Source organism: Lactuca serriola, chromosome 5 (genome assembly GCF_051521515.1).
Source record: "Lactuca serriola cultivar US96UC23 chromosome 5, Lser_US96UC23_V15, whole genome shotgun sequence".
NCBI lineage: Eukaryota > Viridiplantae > Streptophyta > Magnoliopsida > Asterales > Asteraceae > Lactuca > Lactuca serriola.
In genome coordinates, this window is record NC_136412.1 from 50040367 (window position 1) to 50061789 (window position 21423).

General features: G+C 35.8%; 2 protein-coding genes across 3 annotated transcripts; one reads left to right on the forward strand and one right to left on the reverse strand.

Moving 5' to 3' along the window:
• Positions 1–7206: 7206 nt before the first annotated feature.
• Positions 7207–8153, forward strand: LOC145052462 (wiskott-aldrich syndrome family protein, putative (DUF1118)). Its single transcript, XM_079000289.1, has 2 exons — positions 7207–7364; positions 7631–8153. The coding sequence occupies exons 1-2, from the start codon at positions 7299–7301 to the stop codon at positions 8024–8026; spliced, it is 462 nt and encodes a 153-aa protein (XP_078856415.1). The 5' UTR covers positions 7207–7298; the 3' UTR covers positions 8027–8153.
• An 854-nt stretch (positions 8154–9007) lies between these two features.
• LOC145052463 (Nuclear transport factor 2 (NTF2) family protein with RNA binding (RRM-RBD-RNP motifs) domain-containing protein) lies at positions 9008–12328 on the reverse strand. 2 transcript variants are annotated; one of them, XM_079000290.1, is made up of 9 exons: positions 12165–12328; positions 11333–11521; positions 10866–11169; positions 10495–10727; positions 10233–10407; positions 9955–10076; positions 9809–9874; positions 9627–9690; positions 9008–9527 (listed from the first exon to the last, which is right to left on the reverse strand). In XM_079000290.1, exons 2-9 carry the CDS (start codon positions 11519–11521, stop codon positions 9244–9246), a joined length of 1437 nt encoding a protein of 478 aa, XP_078856416.1. In that variant the 5' UTR covers positions 12165–12328; the 3' UTR covers positions 9008–9243. The 2 variants fall into 2 exon arrangements, with proteins under 2 accessions (XP_078856416.1, XP_078856417.1); XM_079000291.1 differs by having other exon boundaries at positions 11333–11538.
• Positions 12329–21423: the final 9095 nt, after the last annotated feature.

Genomic DNA, 21423 nt, shown 5'->3' on the forward strand with positions numbered 1-21423 from the left:
TTTCCAATTGCTTGATGACTATTTGTAGTATTTGTATGATGTATTTGATTGAAGTTTTTGATGTCATAATAATAGGTATCTCACATGTTCTTAAGTTTTTGATTCAACATCTTACTTAAGTTTAGTGATTACAAGACACAAAATTCTCTAGTTGTGACATATAGGAAACGATTTGGAACAGGGTGTTACACATCTATTTTCCTACTCTTTCCTAATGACGATCAATGATAGAAACCTCTAGGTTGTCACAGATTCAGTATACATATATTAGTATTTAAAGGTTACGGAAAATTATTTATACAAGTTTTTAGATATAGAAGCTTCATTAAGTAGACACAATGACAAACCGACAAAAGTACAAGTAATTTCCCCACAATCCCATCCAGATAAGGTTGTAGAAGTTCTGATGTCCAACTTTCACTAAACTTGAGCACTGTTGAAGTAGCATGTGCCTGCACAACAATGATAATTATATGGAATTTAAACCATTGACAAGATTTACAGAGAAAATAACAATCAAGCAGAAAATACAATCATTTTTCTAATTTATTTCAATGTATGTTACAATGATCCAATAACTATATTATCATGCTTGCATGGTAGCAATCTACAAATGCATATTGAAACATAAAAATATATCATTACTCATTAGTGCTATCCTTACTCACATGAACTTGTGGATTATGGAAATCATCCATTACTGAAGCCAATACCGGAAGCACAAGATGATGATATTGGTTTTGCAAGTATGGGCCCAAATTTGTTGACAGATGACCAAATGCATTGATGGTTGCCCAACTAACACGCGGGTGAGGATCTTGAAATGGGTTACCATTGAAACAACTTGCTCTAAGTTCTTTGTCATCGCCTATATCAATGAGCAAACAAAAACAAAATCTTACAATAGTAACACAATGATTTCACAACAAAATACCATCAACATTGATCTACATAGAAATGAAAACAGTAATCATCAAAAATGGTACCTTTTATGCACCCTTCTGAAATTTAAGCTAATGCAATGAGTGCAACATAGTGCTTCTACCACTCTGGAGCAGCTAAATAAATTGAAAAGATCTTGAAAACAATAGGAACAATGGTATTTCCACCGAAACACATATGAAATCTATATAAGCATTCTTGACCAACACTGTAATTGCTACACTCCCATGCATCCTCATGTTCAACCTCAATAATAAGCCAAGCGAGATCATCTTAAACATCCAATAACATCTTCATCAATATCTCAAACAATCTCTTAATGAATTGTGGCAACGTTTTAAAGACATGCACACTCAAGTACACACACCAACACATGTTGGTAAAAGTATTGAAAATGGCACAAGTGCATTGAATCAATTAGATGAAACACCCAAAAAATTACCTATTTTCCAGATATCGTTTTGTATGAGCAGCAAAATGTTGTAAAATTATAAATTAAAGTCGTAATCATCTTCAAGCTCAATAGAGCACTGCTGCTAGAACCACTGCTCCACTGCCTTGTTTGATGTTGAAGAAGGAAGTTATTTTTTTTTTCTAAAAGTCGTGAAGGAAGAAGAGTGGCATAGCCATCTCAAAAAATTGATGGAACGGAGGGAGTTGTCCGGTTGATGATTCACCATTGTAGAGAAATTAATCTGATCTTTCAAACATGAAAGTCACTGATCACTTGTCCCGCTTGATGATTCACCATCGTAGAGACTGTTTGGAAAAGGGAGAGGAAGAAGACATACAATATAATCTTTCATAGGGAGGCACCATTTCCAACACCCAAACCTTAGCAAGAAAAGAACTCTTAGCAATTGAAGTCGATGCCACAGAAAAGTAATAGAAATCAGCTCCAAACCAACAGCCGACAACCGTATGAACCCAACTAACATAAAGAAAACCGGAAACCGCCATCACAATACCTAAAACTGTTCATAAACGCTATTCATATTAATATGTATATAGTTTGAAATTATTTAATCTTGAAAATATAAATTATCTCCTGAACATTATACAATATCATATCATTTTTTTATTTGCCTATTTACTTTTTCTTTCTCTTATCATTGATCTTCGATTTGTATTTCATATCCTCTAGCCTATCAACTTCTGAATGAATATAATTGTATGTATATTTCCATATAAATAATCTATATGGGCACATAATAAATAGTTTATAATAAAACAAACAAATGTAAAAAAAAACGTTTTATGAAAATAATTCTTGTTGCATACATCTAAATCATCTATAATCAATGGATCAATGGTTTGACCAACATGACGTTGTATAAATCCATGTTCCAACATGAAAATAATACATACATACATACAACATCCCCATCTAATATTTAATTAAACATTAAATAAGTTAAGTAAGTCAATAATATACAACAAATCAAAAGGAGTAGATGTAAGGAAACACAACGTATTAAAATCAGTATTAACATCCTCATCTATCAATGTAACACTCTCAAACCGTAACCATATATATGAGAAAACTTCTCATGTCCAAAACGCAACATGTGTCCTCGAACTTGAAACCACAACACATTGTCACCATGGTTAAGGTGGAGAATTGAAATGAACATTAAATGGATCAATAGCCTTCCTATTCGTATTTTGAATATCTAACCACGAGCCAAAATATGAAGTCCTAAATATAGTTGTATGAGCTAGAGAATGAGACAAACTCTTCTTTATTTTGTCATAAAATGCACATTTACCTTGATGATTAATAGATAACTCTTATTCAAATGACATTTTAGAGAATCTAGCTAGATATTGAAACATTTGTGTATATACAATGACAACCACAAATACATTTTCAAACACTTGCGATAAACACCTTAAAAAGAGTGCACTACATGTCCCTTTTGTTATACGCCCGTGAGTCGTGAATGTGTTCATCAATCGCGTTGATGAGTGGTTTTTATAGACTTTCAATTTCATTCGGTGAAATGATAATGTATACTAAAACCACAATAACAATTTGAAATATTATAAAATACAAAATTTTACTCGGTGAATATAATTTTGAAATAATTATAAACTTATGATTGTTAATGTACTAAAAAGGAATGATTGTTGATTACTTATTTGCAATGCGAGTATGTTGTCAGATGATCCACAATAAAAAAAAAGTTAACCTTAGCTTGTTTTAGGGATGAAATACTAAAATATAGAATTTGAATGGGTATGTTTTTTAAATGGGGTTGGCTAAAAAGACACCCCATATTAAAATATGGACACCCTAATTAATTTTTTTTAAATATTTTTATTGGCTGAAATTGCATTGTTTTCCGAAAAAAACTGATTATAAGCAGTTAATTATTTGTTGAATTTTTATAAAAGTTTCAATAGGGTGTCTGAAGCATAGTCACATAGTTCGCGGTACGGTCCGGTATAGGAACGAGGATTGGGAACGAGATTTCGGTACGTCCCGGTACGTTCCGATATGGTGTATCATGTATTTCGGTACGATCATGGTTAATACAAAAGTTTCAGCCATATTTTACTTCAAAATACATTAACAGGAAAACAAATAACATAATTTTAATATTTCCCAGCAAAAATTACTTTAAAAAACAGTTAAGTAATAAACTAACACTTCAATACATCAAAACTGTTTTCCAGCAACACATCAAAACAGTTTTCCACCAACACATCAAAACAGATTCAAAGTTTCCAACACTAAAAAACAAAAAACAGAATTCCCAAAAAAACAATTTAACAGAAAAGTTTTCTTCAATCCACGCGTTGTCTTTTTCCTTGCCCATTCTCCATGTCTTCATCTAAATTCTCCCAAAACATTTCTTCTAATCGTGAACTTGAGCCTTAAATGTAAGTGTTTTCGAGATTCATGTCCCATTTTTTGCATGGGCCTACACTATATGAATCCGAGAAACGAGATAGGAGTCGAATATTGGAGTGAATGAAAGCCAATTTGTCGGCTCTTTTGCAATTTAACCTATTTCTTTTCACATACTAATCGGTTGGGAAAGTACCTTCTTTGCTATCACGGCTAATTCCGGGGTTTCGACTCCATATGTTGACCACCAATCTATTACATCCATTGTCATGACATCCGTTTGTGTTGCCGCCATGGAATAGATTCCTTTTTCCAAATGGAATGTTGCGAATTGTTCTCATAACACTCGTTCCTCCTCTTCATTTTCGGACATTCTATGGAATGCTTTCATGACACCAATCACAACCTCTTTATCTAGATTTGGAGCTTTCCTTGAAATACCCCCCAGTGCTAACTTTTGAAGATATTGTCTATCATAAAATCTTGGAGTTAATGCAAACCCCAAATAATGTAATGGGAATGTCATTTTCTCCCATCTAGCTAACACTATCTTCTCAACTTCCGGGTAATAGCTTGAATATGTATTTTCTTGCATAATGTCTTTAATCTCCCCCAACATGTTATCCATTTTTTCATAAATCTCACCCATTTTAGGACCTTCCTCATCACAAAACTTGTAGGAAAATGGGTTTTGTAATGGCTAAAATATTGTTTACATCTTCCCAAAACAAATCATCTTTGATTGTATCCGTAACTTTTAAACCAAGAAATTTTGTGTTTTCATCTCCATTTTTAAGTCACTCCCTCCAAGAATTAAGGACTATAGTTGTGGCAAGAGCCTCTCTACAATCCTTGATTATTTTTAACAAAATATAGTGAGATGCAAACCTTGTTTTAGCCACCCTTAACAACTCTAATGTGGAATTTTCTCGAAAAATTAACAAGACTTGAGTGTGGTTTAGAAAGTACTTGACAATTGTTTTCCCTCTCTTATAGGTATTATTTAACCAAAAAAAATCATCTGATAAATCTTTGAAAATCAAATTTAGAGTATGTACGCAACAAGGTGACCAAAATACATGTTTGTATACCTTCTCGATTTCTCTTTCTACAGCTTTGCAATTAGCCGTGTTATCCGTGACCACTTGCAAAATATTGCTTGGTCCAACCTCATCGATAGATCCAAGAAGATACTTAGAGATTTCCACTCCTGTTTTTTCGACCCCTGAGAAATCTTCCGCGTACATAAACATAGCACCATGAGCATTCACCGCAAGAACATTGATGAGTGGCTTATGTTTGACATTAGACCACCCATTGAAAACAATAGAAACCCCTTGCGTGTACCAAGTATCTTTGACTTGAGTTAGGTCTTTCCCAACATCTCTCATGCACTCATCTAACAATATGGTTCTTGCTTTTTCGCTAGACGGAGGTTTGTATCCCTCCGGTGCCTTCTTGAGTGCATTAAGCATTTCAATAAATTGTGGATTCCGCAAGACATTAAACGGGATACCATTAGCACGCAATCCTCTAATTATTTTCATGTCAACCACATTTCGCTCCATAAGACCAAAAGATTCCTCAATTTCTTTTCTTGATGTTGCCTTTTTCGAAAGTATAGAATTCTTTAAAGATTTTGAAACACCTCCGCTCTCGGCTTCTTTAACCTTGCTCAAAAGTCTTTGTAGCTTCTCCTGGTCCTTAATCATAACTGGACATCTTCTTATTTCTACGGTCCTCCCAGGTTGAGCCCCAAAGAAATGTGTGTGAATTCTGGTATAGGAGCTTGTGTATTGGACTTTTGTAGTGGTTGCAAATCCATATTTTTGCCCCCCCTGCATTTTTACCAGTTCCAGAACCAGTAAAAGTGACTTCTTCCAATAGAGGCCTGCTAGTATCCTTATCATTCGTTTTCTTGCTTCCTGATGTACCTATATCTGATGCTCTTTGGTCTTCATTCTCAAGATCAACAAAAGCTTCAGGTGGTGGTTGTGTTTCACTATCTTCTGTGCGGTTAAAAGATTTGCAAAATACCATTTTCACACTAAGCAAATCAATAAAGAAAGAGTATATTGGAAAGGGTCTGTGATGAAGAAGCGTAACAGAAGAAGAACTGAGCAATAGAGAGAGTGGGTAAACTGGTGAGTAGTGATGTGGGATAAGAAGCATCTTAAATAATTATTGGAATCGAGATTTACTAGAAGAATTGGATGTAGGAATCAAAGAAACATACCAAGAATCGATGAGATCGATAACTTTATCGTAGCGTCAAACGTTTTTTCACATATAAGCAAGTTTACGCTCAAACCAAAATTGGCGACCCCACGTCCAAAATTGGCGATCCTAATCACGTTTCTTTGCAATCCGGATCGCCGATTTCATGGTTCCTTGACCAAATTGAAGATTAAACGGGATCACAGGGTACGCGTATCGGACAACGAATCGGCCACCAACTGGAACGCAAACACACCCCGTTTGGGAACGGGTCGTCCGGAACGGGGATCGTGAGTCATATGGCGATCTATGTGACTATGGTCTGAAGAGTGTCTTATTAGCAACACCTTTTTAAATATATATGAACTTATGATTGTTAAATGTACTTAAAAATAATGATTATTGATTACTTATTTGCAACACCAACATGTTGTCGGTTGATAATCCACAATCGCAAAAATATAGGTTACAGTCGCAATGACTTGTTTGACAAGATCGAATAATTGAATGTGTAGACCTTTGTCTTACACCTGTGATTTTCGAAGTAAATTTCGTTGAACGCATAGTCATTTTATTAAGAGGGTGTTTGGCTTAACTTTTGTGGGGCAAAAGTCCTTTTTGTAAAAGGACTTTTTACAAAAGTTGTTTTTTAAAATGTGTTTGGATTAACTTTTGAAGGGAAAAAAATCAAAAGTTAAAGTGTTTGGTTTAATTTTTACATGCAAAATGACTAAAAATGACATGTTTACATATTTATTGGAGGTAGATGGAAATATAAAAGTAATTTTAATGTTTAACACTGTTGAAAAGTTGGAAAAGTCATGATTTAGTGACTTTTCAAAAATACCAAATTTACTCTATTGGAAAAGTCATTTTGATCTTCTCAAATATCTTTTTGACTTTTTCTAAAAGAAAAAATTAAAAGTCATTTTAAAAGTTAAACCAAACACCTACAGAAAATAGATGATATTTAATGAATAACTTTTCTGATTACCTAATTATCGAACACCAAACACCACATAAGTTGTGTGTTGTGTTTGGTTACGAGGATTGCAATATACTTATTCAGAGATAAAGATATCCATGGATAACGCGACAAGAGTACCGACTTTCCAAACAGCAAATAATAGGATGACACGTGGACAACCCCAACAACACCCACCCTCAATCCAAGAGCCTTGTAGTTTCTTTCTGTATCACTCAATTGAGTCAATTCAAATCAAAGGGTGTGCTAAAAAGCACAAAAATAAGATCTAACAATAATCAAACAAGAACAGGGAGAAAGATGGCACTTTTGGTTCCATCAATGGCTACCCAGAAGCCTTTTGCATTTGCTGTTGGATATAAGAAGGTTAGTGTCTTTGTGGTCAATTCTAATTCATATCAATGTATCTCGAAACCTTAGAAGTACCATTTTTGTGGATGCCTCTATGAATTTCGCTTTCATCTTAGTATTTCTTGAATACAATAGTAAGATTTTGAACACTTACTGATTGATAATTCGACCTAAAGATTCTTAAGAGTTCTTATATCAATCATACAACTAGTGCTAAAATTAGTTAACCACTAAAAACCCAGGAAAAAGTACCTTTTATTTACATTTGCTATAAATCACAGGCTGCAACAATGAAGAGCTCAAGATCAACAACTAAATCAAGCATCAAGCTCTTAACAAATGTCGAAAAACTCAGACTTTTAACAAAAGCTGAAAAGGCCGGTTTGCTTTCAGCAGCAGAAAAGTTTGGTTTTTCATTATCGTCAATAGAAAAATCAGGGCTGCTCTCCAAGGCGGAAGAGCTCGGAGTCCTTTCAGCCGCGACAGACCCGTCGACTCCATCGGCTCTCTTCAGCTTAAGCCTCTTCCTATTGGTTTTGGGTCCCTTTTTTGTGTATTTGGTACCGGAGGATTACCCCTGGGAAATCGTGCTGCAGGTGGTGGTTGCTCTTGTTTCTGTTGCTGGTGGCTCCGCCGCTTTTGCTGCCTCAAATTTTGTTTCGAATTTGCAAAAGTAAGATTGAAATTGTGTGTTTAAAATCTTCTTGTCTTTTTGTTTGTATACCTTTTGGATACTTTCAGATTGTTAGCTAAAATGTAATAATCTTTTTGTATAATAAATTAATAAAGATATGGATTCGAATATCTCCCGTAAGGACCCTCCCCGCGTTTCTTTAAACAAATTAATTGACATCTTAATTTTGATAATTTTATTATATGAAAATTACAAATTTAGGCAAATACAATAATTACTTTATGGAAAATAGCTAATAAAACGAAAATTATATTTTTAGCCGTTAAAATCGCAGATGGATATAATCCTGCGATTTCATCATACCATCTACAAATGACTAAAGCACAATCGCGCTTTAGCCACTTGTACGTTCACAGATTTTTTTTTTTTTTTTTTCCTGTTGTATATATATCCCGTTTTCCAGCTTAAAATCACAGATGGACAATGTCTATCTGCGATTTCCTCTTCTATTCACCTGCGATTTTTTTATTTTTTTTATACTATGAAGTTGATAGGGTTCGACTACCAAACAACCTTATTGTATATAAACTTTTTCAAAAAATTATCATTTTTTACTACGAAATTGATAGGGTTTGAAAAAATCATCCATAATGGCTCTTTCTAAGAGAGAGAGAGAGATTGTTTCTCTAAAAAAGATAGTGAAAAAAAAAACATTTTTGTACAAAAATCTACAAAATCATAGATGGAAATAACAAAATTATGGATGGACCGTTTCATTTGCAAACGTATAAGTGCCTAAAACACAGATATAATCCATCTGTGATTTTAAGGGCTAATTTTGTAATTTGTGTTTTTTTACTATATTTCACAAAGTAATTAGTGTATTTGACTAAATTTGCAATTTTCTTTTTTATTAATTGCATTATCTAACAATTATAGCCTAAATAAATTATCCAAATAATTTCATTAATTGTATTATGTGATAATTATATCATTATTTAGTTAAATAAAATAAAAACACAAATGCCAAACAAATATAAAAGAAATGAATAAATACCAAAATGGTGTTGGTTAGAAAAATGCTCTTAGCATAAACCTGCAAAAATCGGTATTTTCTTTTTCTTTTTTCTTGCAAAAAGGTGTTTCGTAAAAATTCCGATCAAACACCAATGATATACAGAACACGTGCACCAAAACTAAAGAAAATGGTACTACTAAATTCATGGTCAAAATTTTGATTTGAAGCTTCATCACTTGCAACTACTGTGCTGATTCAGTGTATTTATTTGGTTGATGATGAGCATATCTACCACCACCACCACCACCTCCACCACCACCACCACCGTTCTGGTCAACTCGCTGATACACCTCTGAGTTACGTCCCGTGGGGCCCTTTGGACGGTTGGTAAACTCACCCTGGTATCTAAACTCATTCCTACCAAAGCTTCGTCCGCCAAAGTAACCACCACGACCCCTGAAACCGCCACCCCCTCTTCCACCACCACCACCACCACCGCCCTGGTACCGCCCTCTTCCACCACCAACTGACAGAAAAAAAAATCAATTTCATATGGATTAATATGGCCATTGGATTCAATATTTAAAAAGAAAAAAAAAAGATTACGAAACAACTTGTAGTTTACCTCGTGTTGTGGTTCTCTTTTCTTCAACCACCACTTGACGATTGCCAATTGCGATAGAAGGTGCCTGAAAAAGATTACAACATTCTACTTTGAAAAATCCACCCAATTATAGCAATGAAAGTAGATTTGCTATTTTTTTGAATTAGAATGAAAATAACAAGGTTATACTTAATTACTTATACCTTTATCGCACTATGCATGGAATCCAATGACTCGAATTCCACAAACCCAAAACAAAATCCCTGTTGCTGGAAACAAAATACACGTTTCCAAAATTATATATAGCAAATTGATCAAACACATGAGAAGAGAATATAAATAATCAAACCTTATTACTTCTAACTTGGATGCCATTACTTTTGATGGATCCAAATTTTTTGAATTCCTCCTCAAGTTGTGCAACTGATGCATTCATTGGCAAATTGCGAACATATATCGAGTGACCTTCAACTACCCCACAAAACTAATAATTAGTACATGTAAAAGAATTAAACACAACAAAATAGCAATATCCTTTTTCCTATTACATCATTGTACTTTAAAAAAAAATGAAAGTACATTGTTATTTATTGTATTTAGCAAAAAAAAAGTAAAGAAGTTGATTACCATCATCATAAACTTTGCTGCTTTCAGGAGCATTAACAACAACAGGGAGTGATGTTGTTTCTGGTTCTGGTGAAGGCTTAGCTGGCCTAGGTTTGTGTTGATCAGTGTTGGCAGCAGGGGCCCACCTCAAGCCACTTGTCTGAACTGCTGCTCCACTAACCTTGTTTACTCTCACCTGTATATATTATCCATTTCGTTTAATTAAATAAACCAAGGGCAAAAAGTAAAGAGTAGATGATTGAATAAAAAAATTGTAACCCACAATTGAGGCGTATGATTTCTTCTCCTCTTGGGCTGAAGATGAATCTGTTTTCTGAAGATGACTTGTTTCATTCAGACTTGTCTGAACAGAAGCAGGTTCGTGTTCATCCTCAAGACCTGATTCTGACCCTTCATTATCTTCAGGGTCACAAACTTCAGGTCCATTATTGAGATCATTAGAAGCTGAATTTGTAGTAGGATCTAATGTTGGATTATCTGAGACATGAGTTGAATCTGAAAGCATAAGAATATTAGATTCTGTAATTTGGTATATTTTTTAAAGTACAATGTTGTAGTAGGAAGAAATGAAAGTAAAATGCTACAATAAAGAAATCAAAGAATGTTAAAGTTACTTATTTACATGGAACAAACCTGCATTGGGTATTGCAAGATCCACAGGAGCAGTGTCGACAATATCCTCAACAGGTGTAGAAGTTGTATCTGATGATGCACTTTCCTCAACATACCTAAAGACATCATTTTGAACAAAATAGCCTTTTTCTTGTGGAGCAAGAAAGAATGTTTGTGCAAATTTTCTCTTGATGTTGTCTTTCCCAGTTAGGCATCCGGTCACTAGAACAATCACCCCTGACTGATACGAATCTTGTGCATCTGCAGTTTTAATCTCTGCTTTAAAGTTCTTGTAATCAAGGGATTGTATCTTCTCATCAATTGCCTGGTTTAAGTGAATTACACACAAGAGTATAAAAACGCATCATCATCATGTGATAAAGTACATAAACATGTATATCTATCTATACGTGACTCAGATCAAAACACGGCTTAAAGTTTGAGTCTTTTAAAGAGGTTATGAATAGAGAACAAAAAAAGGAACTTACTTGCATTGTTGTTACAGAACTCATCAAGCCATTCCTATCAGGTCTGCTTAAGATGCTTGAATCTTGATAAAACTTATGAACCAATTCAGGAGATTGGTGAAGAATATGGTAGTATTGCTCCACGAATGCATTGCCAACAACTTGAGCACTTGGAAGAACTGCAGCAGGATTTGCTGCCTGTGTTGCCATCTGTAACAATAGTAACACTGGTAACATTCAAAGCAAAATTAAAGTCTTTGAAAGATAAATTGTTGGCATAATAGCTGATCATGAAAAACCACTGCGCATTAAAGGGTATGAATATGATCCTACACACTTTTCATGATCACATATCGCATTTTTGTTTTACCTTATAAACAAGTGTTCTTCTGTTATAGGAAAGTATTTAAAGAACCATATGTCCACATCTAAACTATCCCCCAGCCAACCCTAATTTAGCAGCCCTTATATAACATATGTAATTACGTTTGAGAAAAGAAATGAAAACCATACAAGCTTTTGCATCAAACCCTAATTAACAAAAAACAACGAAATCAAACAATATCCATAATTTCCAAACAAGTACATGCAGATTGAAACAATAACGAGATCTAAATCAGTTAAATAATCTAACGAGCGAAGGCAGAAGTAACAGATATCAAACAACCAGAGTTACTCCAGTTGATCCGTCAGTCGGAATGACAATGGTTAATAAGCGTGAAACGAACAATCAAACCGTCAAATTAAGGTAACTAGAAATGATATAAATCATTTAATTCAAGTGATCAAAGTGTAAACTTCTTAGATCAAAAGAATGATTAGATTTGTTATGAGAGGGGAATCGCAACAGTACCTGATTTGGGCCTCTTAAAAAAGAGAGAAAGAAAGGAGCGTTTGTATAAGAGTGGGATCTTTGAGGGGTTTTATTGTGGATCAAAGGCAGAGGACAAAGAAGAAGAGATGAAAGGACAGAGCAAAGATTCTGAAATTTACGAATGTTCTTGAAAACGAGATCAAATCATACCGAAAAGGAGGTTTTTGTTATTGGAACAAGCAAGTTCCATTTTAACCCCTGTACTTTAACTATTCAATTATTAGTACTTGAGATTTTTCTTTCAATGTCTTACAGTGCTTTGAGTCGAGGTGCGGGTTGAATTTTTTTTTTGGGGCGGTACCACCACGATACCGATGGTACCGCCAGGAGCAGACTGTGGAATAATTCATGCCAACGACTTTAGAACCCGTGATAAATTTTGTCTGCGTTATAATTAATTTTCAAAGAAAAAACAAAAGGGCTTTCATGCAACCTGTGACTTTTTCTTTCTACATAACTTTGTATACATATATCCAAAGTAGCTAGTCATTGCAATTCATTCTCTTACTCAATTCAACGGATTCTCGAGATACAACTAAACAAGTAACTTCTAGCCAAAGACGTAAATCCATGCAAGGCAGTTCAAGTCATAATATTTAATTTTCTTTTCCAGGATTTCAATTCCTAAAGTATCAACAATACCAAAACTATCCACAATATTATTACCTGGTGCAACAATCTTACAACCTATTTAGTCTCAGAGAAAATTCGGGTTATAATTCATTTATGTAGTCTTCTCAAAGGGTTATAGAAACCCAATTTCAATCTCCTCCTCCCGAGGCTTTCCAGTTCCGAGATGCTCAACACATAGAATCTAAAAGTTCTAGTGACGACCCGACTCCCGAAAGAAATGAACAAGACGACAAACAAGCCAGTGAGGAGTTGTAACCTGTTCCTAAGAACAAACATAACTATACGAAGCGTCATAAGTAAAAGAAATGGGTGGAATTAAAAAGTTGGCTTTGCTAGGTGTTGGGTATTTAGTGTTGCATCTTTTGGGCCTTTTACTTAGTGTTTTGTGTATCCAGGTTGGGTCTGTCCACCCATGATTAATGATTAGGGTTTTACTATTTAAAGTGCATGCATGCATCATGTATCAGTTAATCATGTCATTGTAAACCCTACACACCTCTACAGTAGCAATTCTTTATCGAGTTCTTCTGAGGCTGTGATTTATAATCATTCGACACATTCTTGATTCATATTCGTGTTTGATTGTTATTATCTGTTTGAATCTAATCAATCTTTAGAGTTTTCAACTCATCAATTGGTATCAGAGCAGGAGACTGTGTAATCTATATGCATTTCTTCTGTTGAAAAGAGTTTTTAGGGTTTCCATTATTATAGGATATGGTTCAGCCATCATCATTGTTATCGACGTTGATCTTTGATCTTGATATTACATAAAAACCATTTAGTTTACACATCTGATTCCTACATGTTTTATCGATTTCTAAACATGACAGGAGATTCTTACATTAACTCAATAAATCTTTCAAGCAACATTGGATCTACAACCAGGAGTCCCATTCTTTTTCCCAATGATTATGAAGTGTGGGTGTTGCATTTTGAAGACTACACACTTGGGCTTGAAGACAATGGCTATTTGATATGGGAAGCCATTACTGTGACGTTTACTCATACAGGAACAAGAAGAGAAATCAAAACTCAAGTCGATTATAACAAGCTTCTTCTTAATGTTAAAGACGTATCACGAGATGAGAAGGACAGGCTGATAAGCAACGTCAAAGCAATGAGAATCAAGGTTTGCCTTACCACCAGACACTTTTCGTTTGGTTAGTTCATATGACACAACAAAAACCATTTGGGAAAGGCTTAAAGAATTATACTCAACTGATGCTGATCTTGAGCATTCCACTCAGACTCTACTGCTTTTTAGAGTTTGGAGTGTTTGTATAAAATCCTGAAGAGAGTTTGGATTAAACTTTCAATCGCTATAATCATCTTCTCAGTAGCATGATGAAGCACAAGATTGGATGTGAACTAATCGAGCAAAAAGTCACGTTCATGAATGGGTTGAGATCTGAATAGAAGGCTGTAGTTCCTACTGTAAAAGCGCATGAGCAGTTCAAGAACTACACGTTGGTAAAGCTAGTTGGAGTACTGAGGTCACATGAAGATGAAGTGACGAAAGAAGGGAAGATAGTTTCTGGTGTCTAATCCAAAGAAGTTTGCAAAGAAGAACTTTGGTCCCAACAAGAACCGTAACTGGAAGAAGAAGCGAAGAAGGATAAAAAGCTTGTGGGGGACTCTGACTATGATTGTAATTATTGTCATGGCAAAAACCATCTGGCTACGGAGTGCATGTTGAGAAGATTGAACGAGAAGAAGGAAGGAGAGGATGATGAAGCTTATTATATCCAAAAGTTGAAGGAGATAAAAAAGAATAAGAATGTTGATAACACCATGTCTGCTTTGATTATGCAGGAAAACGAAGTTGAAGATGAGTTTGGGAGAGTCGAAGTCTGGTCGACTGACTCTGAAGATGAAGAGGTTCACAGACCTACTCATGGAAGGAGCTTCGTAACGAAGGATGAAGTTTCGCAGTTCAATGGAAGGTGGTTGATGCTTACAAGTGAAGTGTCAAAGATGAGAGGCTATGCAACTAATGGTGGACGCGACGTCGATAATTGTTTCGTTGCTAAACCAGTTGCTGAGCAGATAAGCGAATGCGAGTAGGTGATTAACAAGGTAAACTCCATTCTCGAATCTTTTAATATACATGTGTCCAGATATGAAACTGAATTGAACGAATTAAAATACAAATTTTCAAATTTCATTGATAGTTTAAAACGGACTCGCTTAACAAGTTCTAACTTAACCGATCAACTCGGCATGGTTTCGCCAAAAAGTGAAGAAAGACGCATGTGGATTGAAAAGTTGGAGTCAGATTTGTCTAAGTTTAGGGATGAGTCTATTTATTTGCAGAGAGAAAATTTAGGTCTTTTAAAACAACATAACATTTTATGTTTGATTGCCAAAAGACTTTATTTTAATATTACTCAGTTACATCTAAACTGTGATATTGGAAAGAAAATTCACAAGATGATTTTGCCCTTTCTTGAGTTGAAAGAGGACAAAATCAATGTTGAGTGTTACAGGTGTGAATCCATCGTCTCATCAGACGAAACCTCAGATGTATACAGAGTTGGACTGGACAAAATTGAATCTTTCATAAAGTCCAAAGATCACAAAAACATGCTTAAACAACTTTTAGAAGAAAAAGACAAAGAGCAAATTAAATCTGAAACTGTACAGAACTTTGACTCGTTAAGCACCAAGTTAGATTCAGAAAATAAACTTAATATTGAAAATGTTTCTGAATTTGACGATGAAAGTGATATGATTGAAATCTTTGTGGAGGATGAGTTTGACTACTCTGAGTTTGTTAAAAATGAGCCTCTACCTGCGAAAGTCCTAATCTCTGAAAATTCAATTAAGTTCGCACATGTTTCTGATCTACAGTTTTAAAAGCAAAAGCAATTGTTTTCCCCAAAGTTCAAATTGTTCCTAGCCAAGTTTTTACAACTAAAGGACTGAACAAAAATCAAACAGTTGAATTAACGTCCATGGTCGAAGATGATAACACAAATGGCTATGATGGGTTCTTCTGGTCTGCTCCAATCGACAATGCAGACGAAACCAAAGGTCTATCAGAAATGACCTCATGGAAAATGAAGAGCCGATACGTAGCATAACCCCTAAACAAAGTCAACTCAAGCTACGAAAAGGGTAGTCCAAGTAGGACTAAGAACGTTCCAAGTAACACATCGTCAATTTGGACCAAAACCCCTACCAGAAAGCCAAAACCTAGGGCTAGCATTCACAAATACTCTAAGCAGTTCATAGCTCAAAAACGCCAAAGGAATGCTAGATACAACAAGAATCTCAAGGAAAGGAAGCAGTTATGGCAGTTTAAGAATTCCAACTTCGTTCATAGAGAAAAATCCAATCCAAATGCGAAGTCTCTTCACCTGCGAAACCTAAGAATTTTCAACAAAATCATGCTCCATAGGTCTCGAATAAAAAAGTTTTTGCAAAAACCATCATTTCTAAATCATGTGAAACCTGTGCAGAAATCCAACTCTTACTTCTCTCCTAATATGAATGTTTCGCATTTAGCCAAGACTTCACGAGATGTCAAAGGCAAAGGTAAGATAGTTTCGGAGCCTAAAGTTCCTCTAAAAATATCTGAAGCTAAGCCTAAGATAGTTTAGAAAAAGATTGTTAAACAACAAATCCAAAATAAACAAAAGAATCTATCCTCCAAGGATACGAACTCAAAAGACAATAGGATTACTGTTTTTCAAATCACAAAGAAAGATAAAACAGCCTTAATAAAATTAAATTATTTGGTTGATCCTACTATTTCTTTTCATGTGGAAAAATCATGAGGGCCCAAACAACTTTGGGTTCCTAAATCTGCTTAACTTTCGCAGGTAATACGTGACGAGCAGTTTGAATCTGAATGGTACATCGACAGTGGCTGCTCGCATCACATGACAGGTAGGAAGGAGGAACTGTGAGAGTTCAGAGCACTAAAGGGTGACGGCAGAGTGAAATATGGAAACAATTCACTTGGTGAAATCAAAGGTTACGGGGTGATAACCAATTGAGAGTTTTCAATTCGCAAGGTCACCTACGTGGAAGGACTACAACACAACCTAGTGTTTCATAGTTGGTGGTGAGGACATGATTGGAAGTTTCATTTGACGACGAAGGATCGGAGATAATCGAAAAGAAGTCTAAAATTGTGCTTGTGAAATCAAAACTGTAACGCCTGCAGATCCGGACTAGTCAATTTAGAGGCAATAAGGGTCGAAAACGACTTTTCGACAAAAGATTATTTAGAATAAATAATTTAAACCAAGTTGTAGTATATGTCACAAGGTTTTTGTACATATAAAGAATGCCGAAATCCGAGTTATAACAAGGAAGTTATGACCCGTCGAAGTTTCGCGACGAAACCGACACGTCATCGGGAAGCGTAAATAGTGAATTTACGATAGAGCGAGTTTTAGCCTTAGCGATATAAAAGAAAGTTGTAGAATACGTTAAACTAAGAACATCAATAAAAAAACGCCCAAATCTGACTTCGTATGAAGAAGTTATGATTTTTTGAAGTTTCGGATTAGCGGTGTACAGCCCGAAATTCGAATATTAGATCGAGTGATTTTTAGCCGACACGACCTAAACAAGAATCGAAGATCTTGTTAAGAGTAGCGTAACGAGAAAAAGATGTGCAAAAACGGACGTCGGATGAAGAAGTTATGAGGATTTAACGGGCCAATCCTGTCCCGGCCTGTTAATAATATAAAATTTAAAATCAAGTCAAAATTAGTCGACGTAGTCTAAACGAAAGTTGTAGAGTACATTCCAACCTTCGCGTGGATATAAAGAACGTCGAAAACGGAGCTCGTACGCGAAAGTTACGAATTTTTAAAGTTGAGTATGCAAATTGCGAAATCTGATGCGAGATAGATGACGTGGCCTCATCGCAGCCGTCCATCGCCGATCACAGAGCGCCCTTCGGATCACGCCACGTCGCCTTGCTTCGCCTTACGCCTCGCGTCGGAGTTCGGTACGCCCAGCGTACCCTCGGTCCTTATCCTCTTCCGAAGTGCGAGACAACTGGATGCAGCTGGACCCTATTCGAAGTTACGTCCCGTGTAGCCAAGGATTACGCCCATCGTAGTCCGAGGCCTCACAGGGTATAAAAAGGGGGCGAGGGTTCCGCATTTTTCACACCTTTCTTCACTCTCTCTCTAACTTCTTTCTCTCTCTAAGTGTCCTAAACAATTCTAAACCCTAGGGAACCTCCCTAGCACCCGAAGGAAGCCCCGAGGCTCCCGAAGTCCCGAGAAAAAGGGTCTTTCGGTTTCGAAACGCTGCTCCAAATAAAGTTCCGGTTTTCGATAAAATTCGCTGTAAGTGAGCTATGCTTACGCAATTTTTAATATAGCTTCCAAATAATTATAGTAATGTTATTAGGTCCTTAAAATAATTATTTGGGTTATTATTATGAGTTATATTGAGTGTTATTTAACGCTTATATAATAATAATAATAATAGTCAGACTATTAATTTGTCGCGGTTATCGTTAGACTAAACCCTAGTGGTGTTGATACTAGGTTTTATCGAAGGAAAAATTGTTTTGAGAGTATTGAAGCGCTGTTCGAGTACTCAGTCACCACCTTTCAAGTGAGTGCATGGTCCCCTTCAACTTACACATAGATATGAAGTATTTACTTTGTGCTATGTGTGCATATTGTCTGTTTACTTGCTGTCTATACGTGGTGAAAGATTTTATACATGTTTTAAATGATTTAAACTATATATGCATTTTATATCTACGAAAATGTTGGGATAAAACATGGGTAGATATAATAGATGAAATATGAGTTGGACAAGGAGTTGAGAGGTGATATAAACCATGAGGTATGGGTGAGAGGTGTACGATGTGAGAAGCCTTTTTCCTAAACGATGTCCCTGTCATTCAGCAGAGTATGGATGACAACCACAGACTATTCTAGACAGTCTAGTGGAACACTAGCAGGCTTGCAACCTGTAGGTGTTGTGAACGATGTGTTCACCTGGTGTACTCTAAACCTTGGTGACCATGCAGACTTGGTGCCTAAACCCTGGCGACTATGCAGACTTAGTGCCCATTGTGTAAACCATGGCAACGATGGACTTCGTGCCGATTCCTTTGGATGATCCTTAGGAACGAATGAACAAGGAATAAACTGATTCTTAGGGTAGATCCTTAAGAATAGAGAATATAATGGGGATGGGTAATGGGGTTTAATTGCTTGATTGTTTAAACCTAATAATTATATTATTGTGGGTTGAAAACCCTATGTACTCACCAGGTTTCCCAACCTGACCCACTCAGTTTATTTATATCACAGGTGTTGATATGAAGTCACATTACACTGAGAGATTTAAAGAGATGTAGATCACTAGTGTAAATAAATGTAAGTTCTGTTTATGCTTATGTTTATGTATTAACGATGAAATCCCAAACGTTTTAAAATGAATAAAATACGTTACTTCGAAAATGTTTTAATAACGTATTTATCGTGTTTTTTCTGGGAACAAATTCTGCAACATTTTTATTAAAAGAAGTACTCTGATTTTTATAAAGCATAAACAAAATCGGTCTTTTCTGGCCGTAAAAAGGGGGATGTCACAAAAAAGCAAAGGAGAAATGTATCCGCTGAATCTGAATCCTATCAAAGGGAAGCCAACAATTTGCTTACTTGCGAAAGCTTCTACTGATGATAGTTGGCTATGGAACATGATACTCTCGCATCTCAATTTTAAAGATATCAACAAGATCGTTCTTGGTGATCATGTGCGAGGTTTACCACTCCTGAAATTTGACAAAGAATATCTATGTGCAGCCTGCAAAATGGGGAAACAAAGCAGGAAGAGTCATCCAACGATTGTAAACACGAAAGTCATTTGTGGTCCTACTGCAATTGAAAGCATTGGTGGTAATAGATATATTCTCATAATTGTAGATGATTTTTCTAGATTCACTTGGGTTTATTTTCTTAAACAGAAATCAGAAGCCACTCCTAACCTCAAGGACTTCATAAAGCAGATAGAGCTTCAACTGTGAAAGCTGGTTCGTAACGTTCGTAGTGACAACGATCTGGAATTCAAAAACCAAGTGTTTGAAGAATTCCTGGCTGTGAAAGGAATAACTCACAAATTTTCAGCTCCTTATACTCCTCAATAAAATGGGGTAGTTGAAAGACGAAATCGCTCATTGTGCAAAGCTGTGAGGACCATGTTGTCATTCACAAATCTTCCACTTTACTTCTGGGCGGATGCGATTGGAACTGCTTGCTTTACCCAAAACCGATCCATCCTCAATAAAATTTCTCCGTCACCCCAAACAAAATTATAAATAATCAAAAACCTAATGTCAAGTTTTTCCATATTTTTGGTTCCAGGTGCTTTATTTTTAACTCAAAAGAAAAAAGGAACAAATTCGATGTGAAGGTTGATGAAGGTATTTTCCTGGGGTATTCTCTAATTTCTAAAGCATATAGGGTTCTTAACAAAAGGTCCAAAAGGATTGAAGAAACCTACTATGTTACGTTCGATGATAATTACATGAAGAAGTTTTAGAAGAATGATAGTCCTACACAAGAGATCTTTCCTAAACTGAATCCCGCAACCATCCCACTCTCCAATCTTTACGAGGAGTTCCTGAACTTATTCGATGAGCCAGAAAAGGCTATCTTCTCAGAGTCCAAAAGAAGTAGACAACAAGGAAGACAAATTGACGAAAATCATTGATGATGCTACGAAAGAAATGGAACAAGAACACTCCACTACGAAAGATCCTGAAGTTCCAGTTCAACCTACAAATGCGAATGTTACATTACAGGGTGAGGGTTCTACTTCAACCTCCTTATCTGATATATCTGTTCAGGGGAGAACGAAACTCATGAAGTTAGCTTAGATCCACCTTTCCAGGGGGAGAATCCGAATTCATAAGATGATATTCATACATCATTCGAGGGGGAGAATGGAAATATGAATGATGATTCAGATGTACAATCAGAGTTTGAAGAAGTGAATGCAGAATTGGATCCAACATATGATCCGAATTACCCTCCATTGACTAAATGAACCAAAGGTCATCCGAAAACTCAAGTCATAGGAGATTCGTCTTCAATTGTTCTTACGAGAGCTCAACAAAAGGCGAAGTGAACTGCACTATTCTCTAAGGTGGAATTTTGCATGTTCAATTTGTTTATCTCCAAAATTGAACCTAAAAATGTTCAAATTGCTCTTGATCACTCTGACTGGGTACAAGCAATGTAGGAGGAGCTCAATGAATTCAAACGAAACAAGGTCTGGAGACTTATTCCCACTCCAAAGGATGCATTTGTAACTCCCCAAAAATCATGACCAAAAATTTCATTTTTAATTAAGTAGCTTTAAAATTGTTTACTGAAAACATCATTAATATCATATCAACCCGTAATCTCATAAGTCAAATATCATAAAACATGTCGTGAAATACTAATAATGTCAGAGTACAATCCCATGGATCTCAAAATGTGGAAACCATATGTGTGTGTGATGTGCTGCTACCATGCTAGCTCTTTCCCCTTCGATGTAGAGGTACCTGAAAACAAAACTAAAAACTATAAGCACGCAACTTAGTGAGCTCCCCCATCATACCACATACCAT

Coding starts and splice junctions, on each gene's coding strand:
- LOC145052462 (XM_079000289.1), top strand. CDS start 7,299: ATGGCACTTTTGGTTCCATCAATGGCTACCCAGAAGCCTTTTGCATTT. Junction 7,365..7,630: donor TTGCTGTTGGATATAAGAAG/GTTAGTGTCTTT, acceptor TATAAATCACAG/GCTGCAACAATGAAGAGCTC.
- LOC145052463 (XM_079000290.1), bottom strand. CDS start 11,521: ATGGCAACACAGGCAGCAAATCCTGCTGCAGTTCTTCCAAGTGCTCAA. Junction 9,691..9,808: donor CCATGCATAGTGCGATAAAG/GTATAAGTAATT, acceptor AATCTTTTTCAG/GCACCTTCTATCGCAATTGG. Junction 9,528..9,626: donor AAAGAGAACCACAACACGAG/GTAAACTACAAG, acceptor TTTTTCTGTCAG/TTGGTGGTGGAAGAGGGCGG.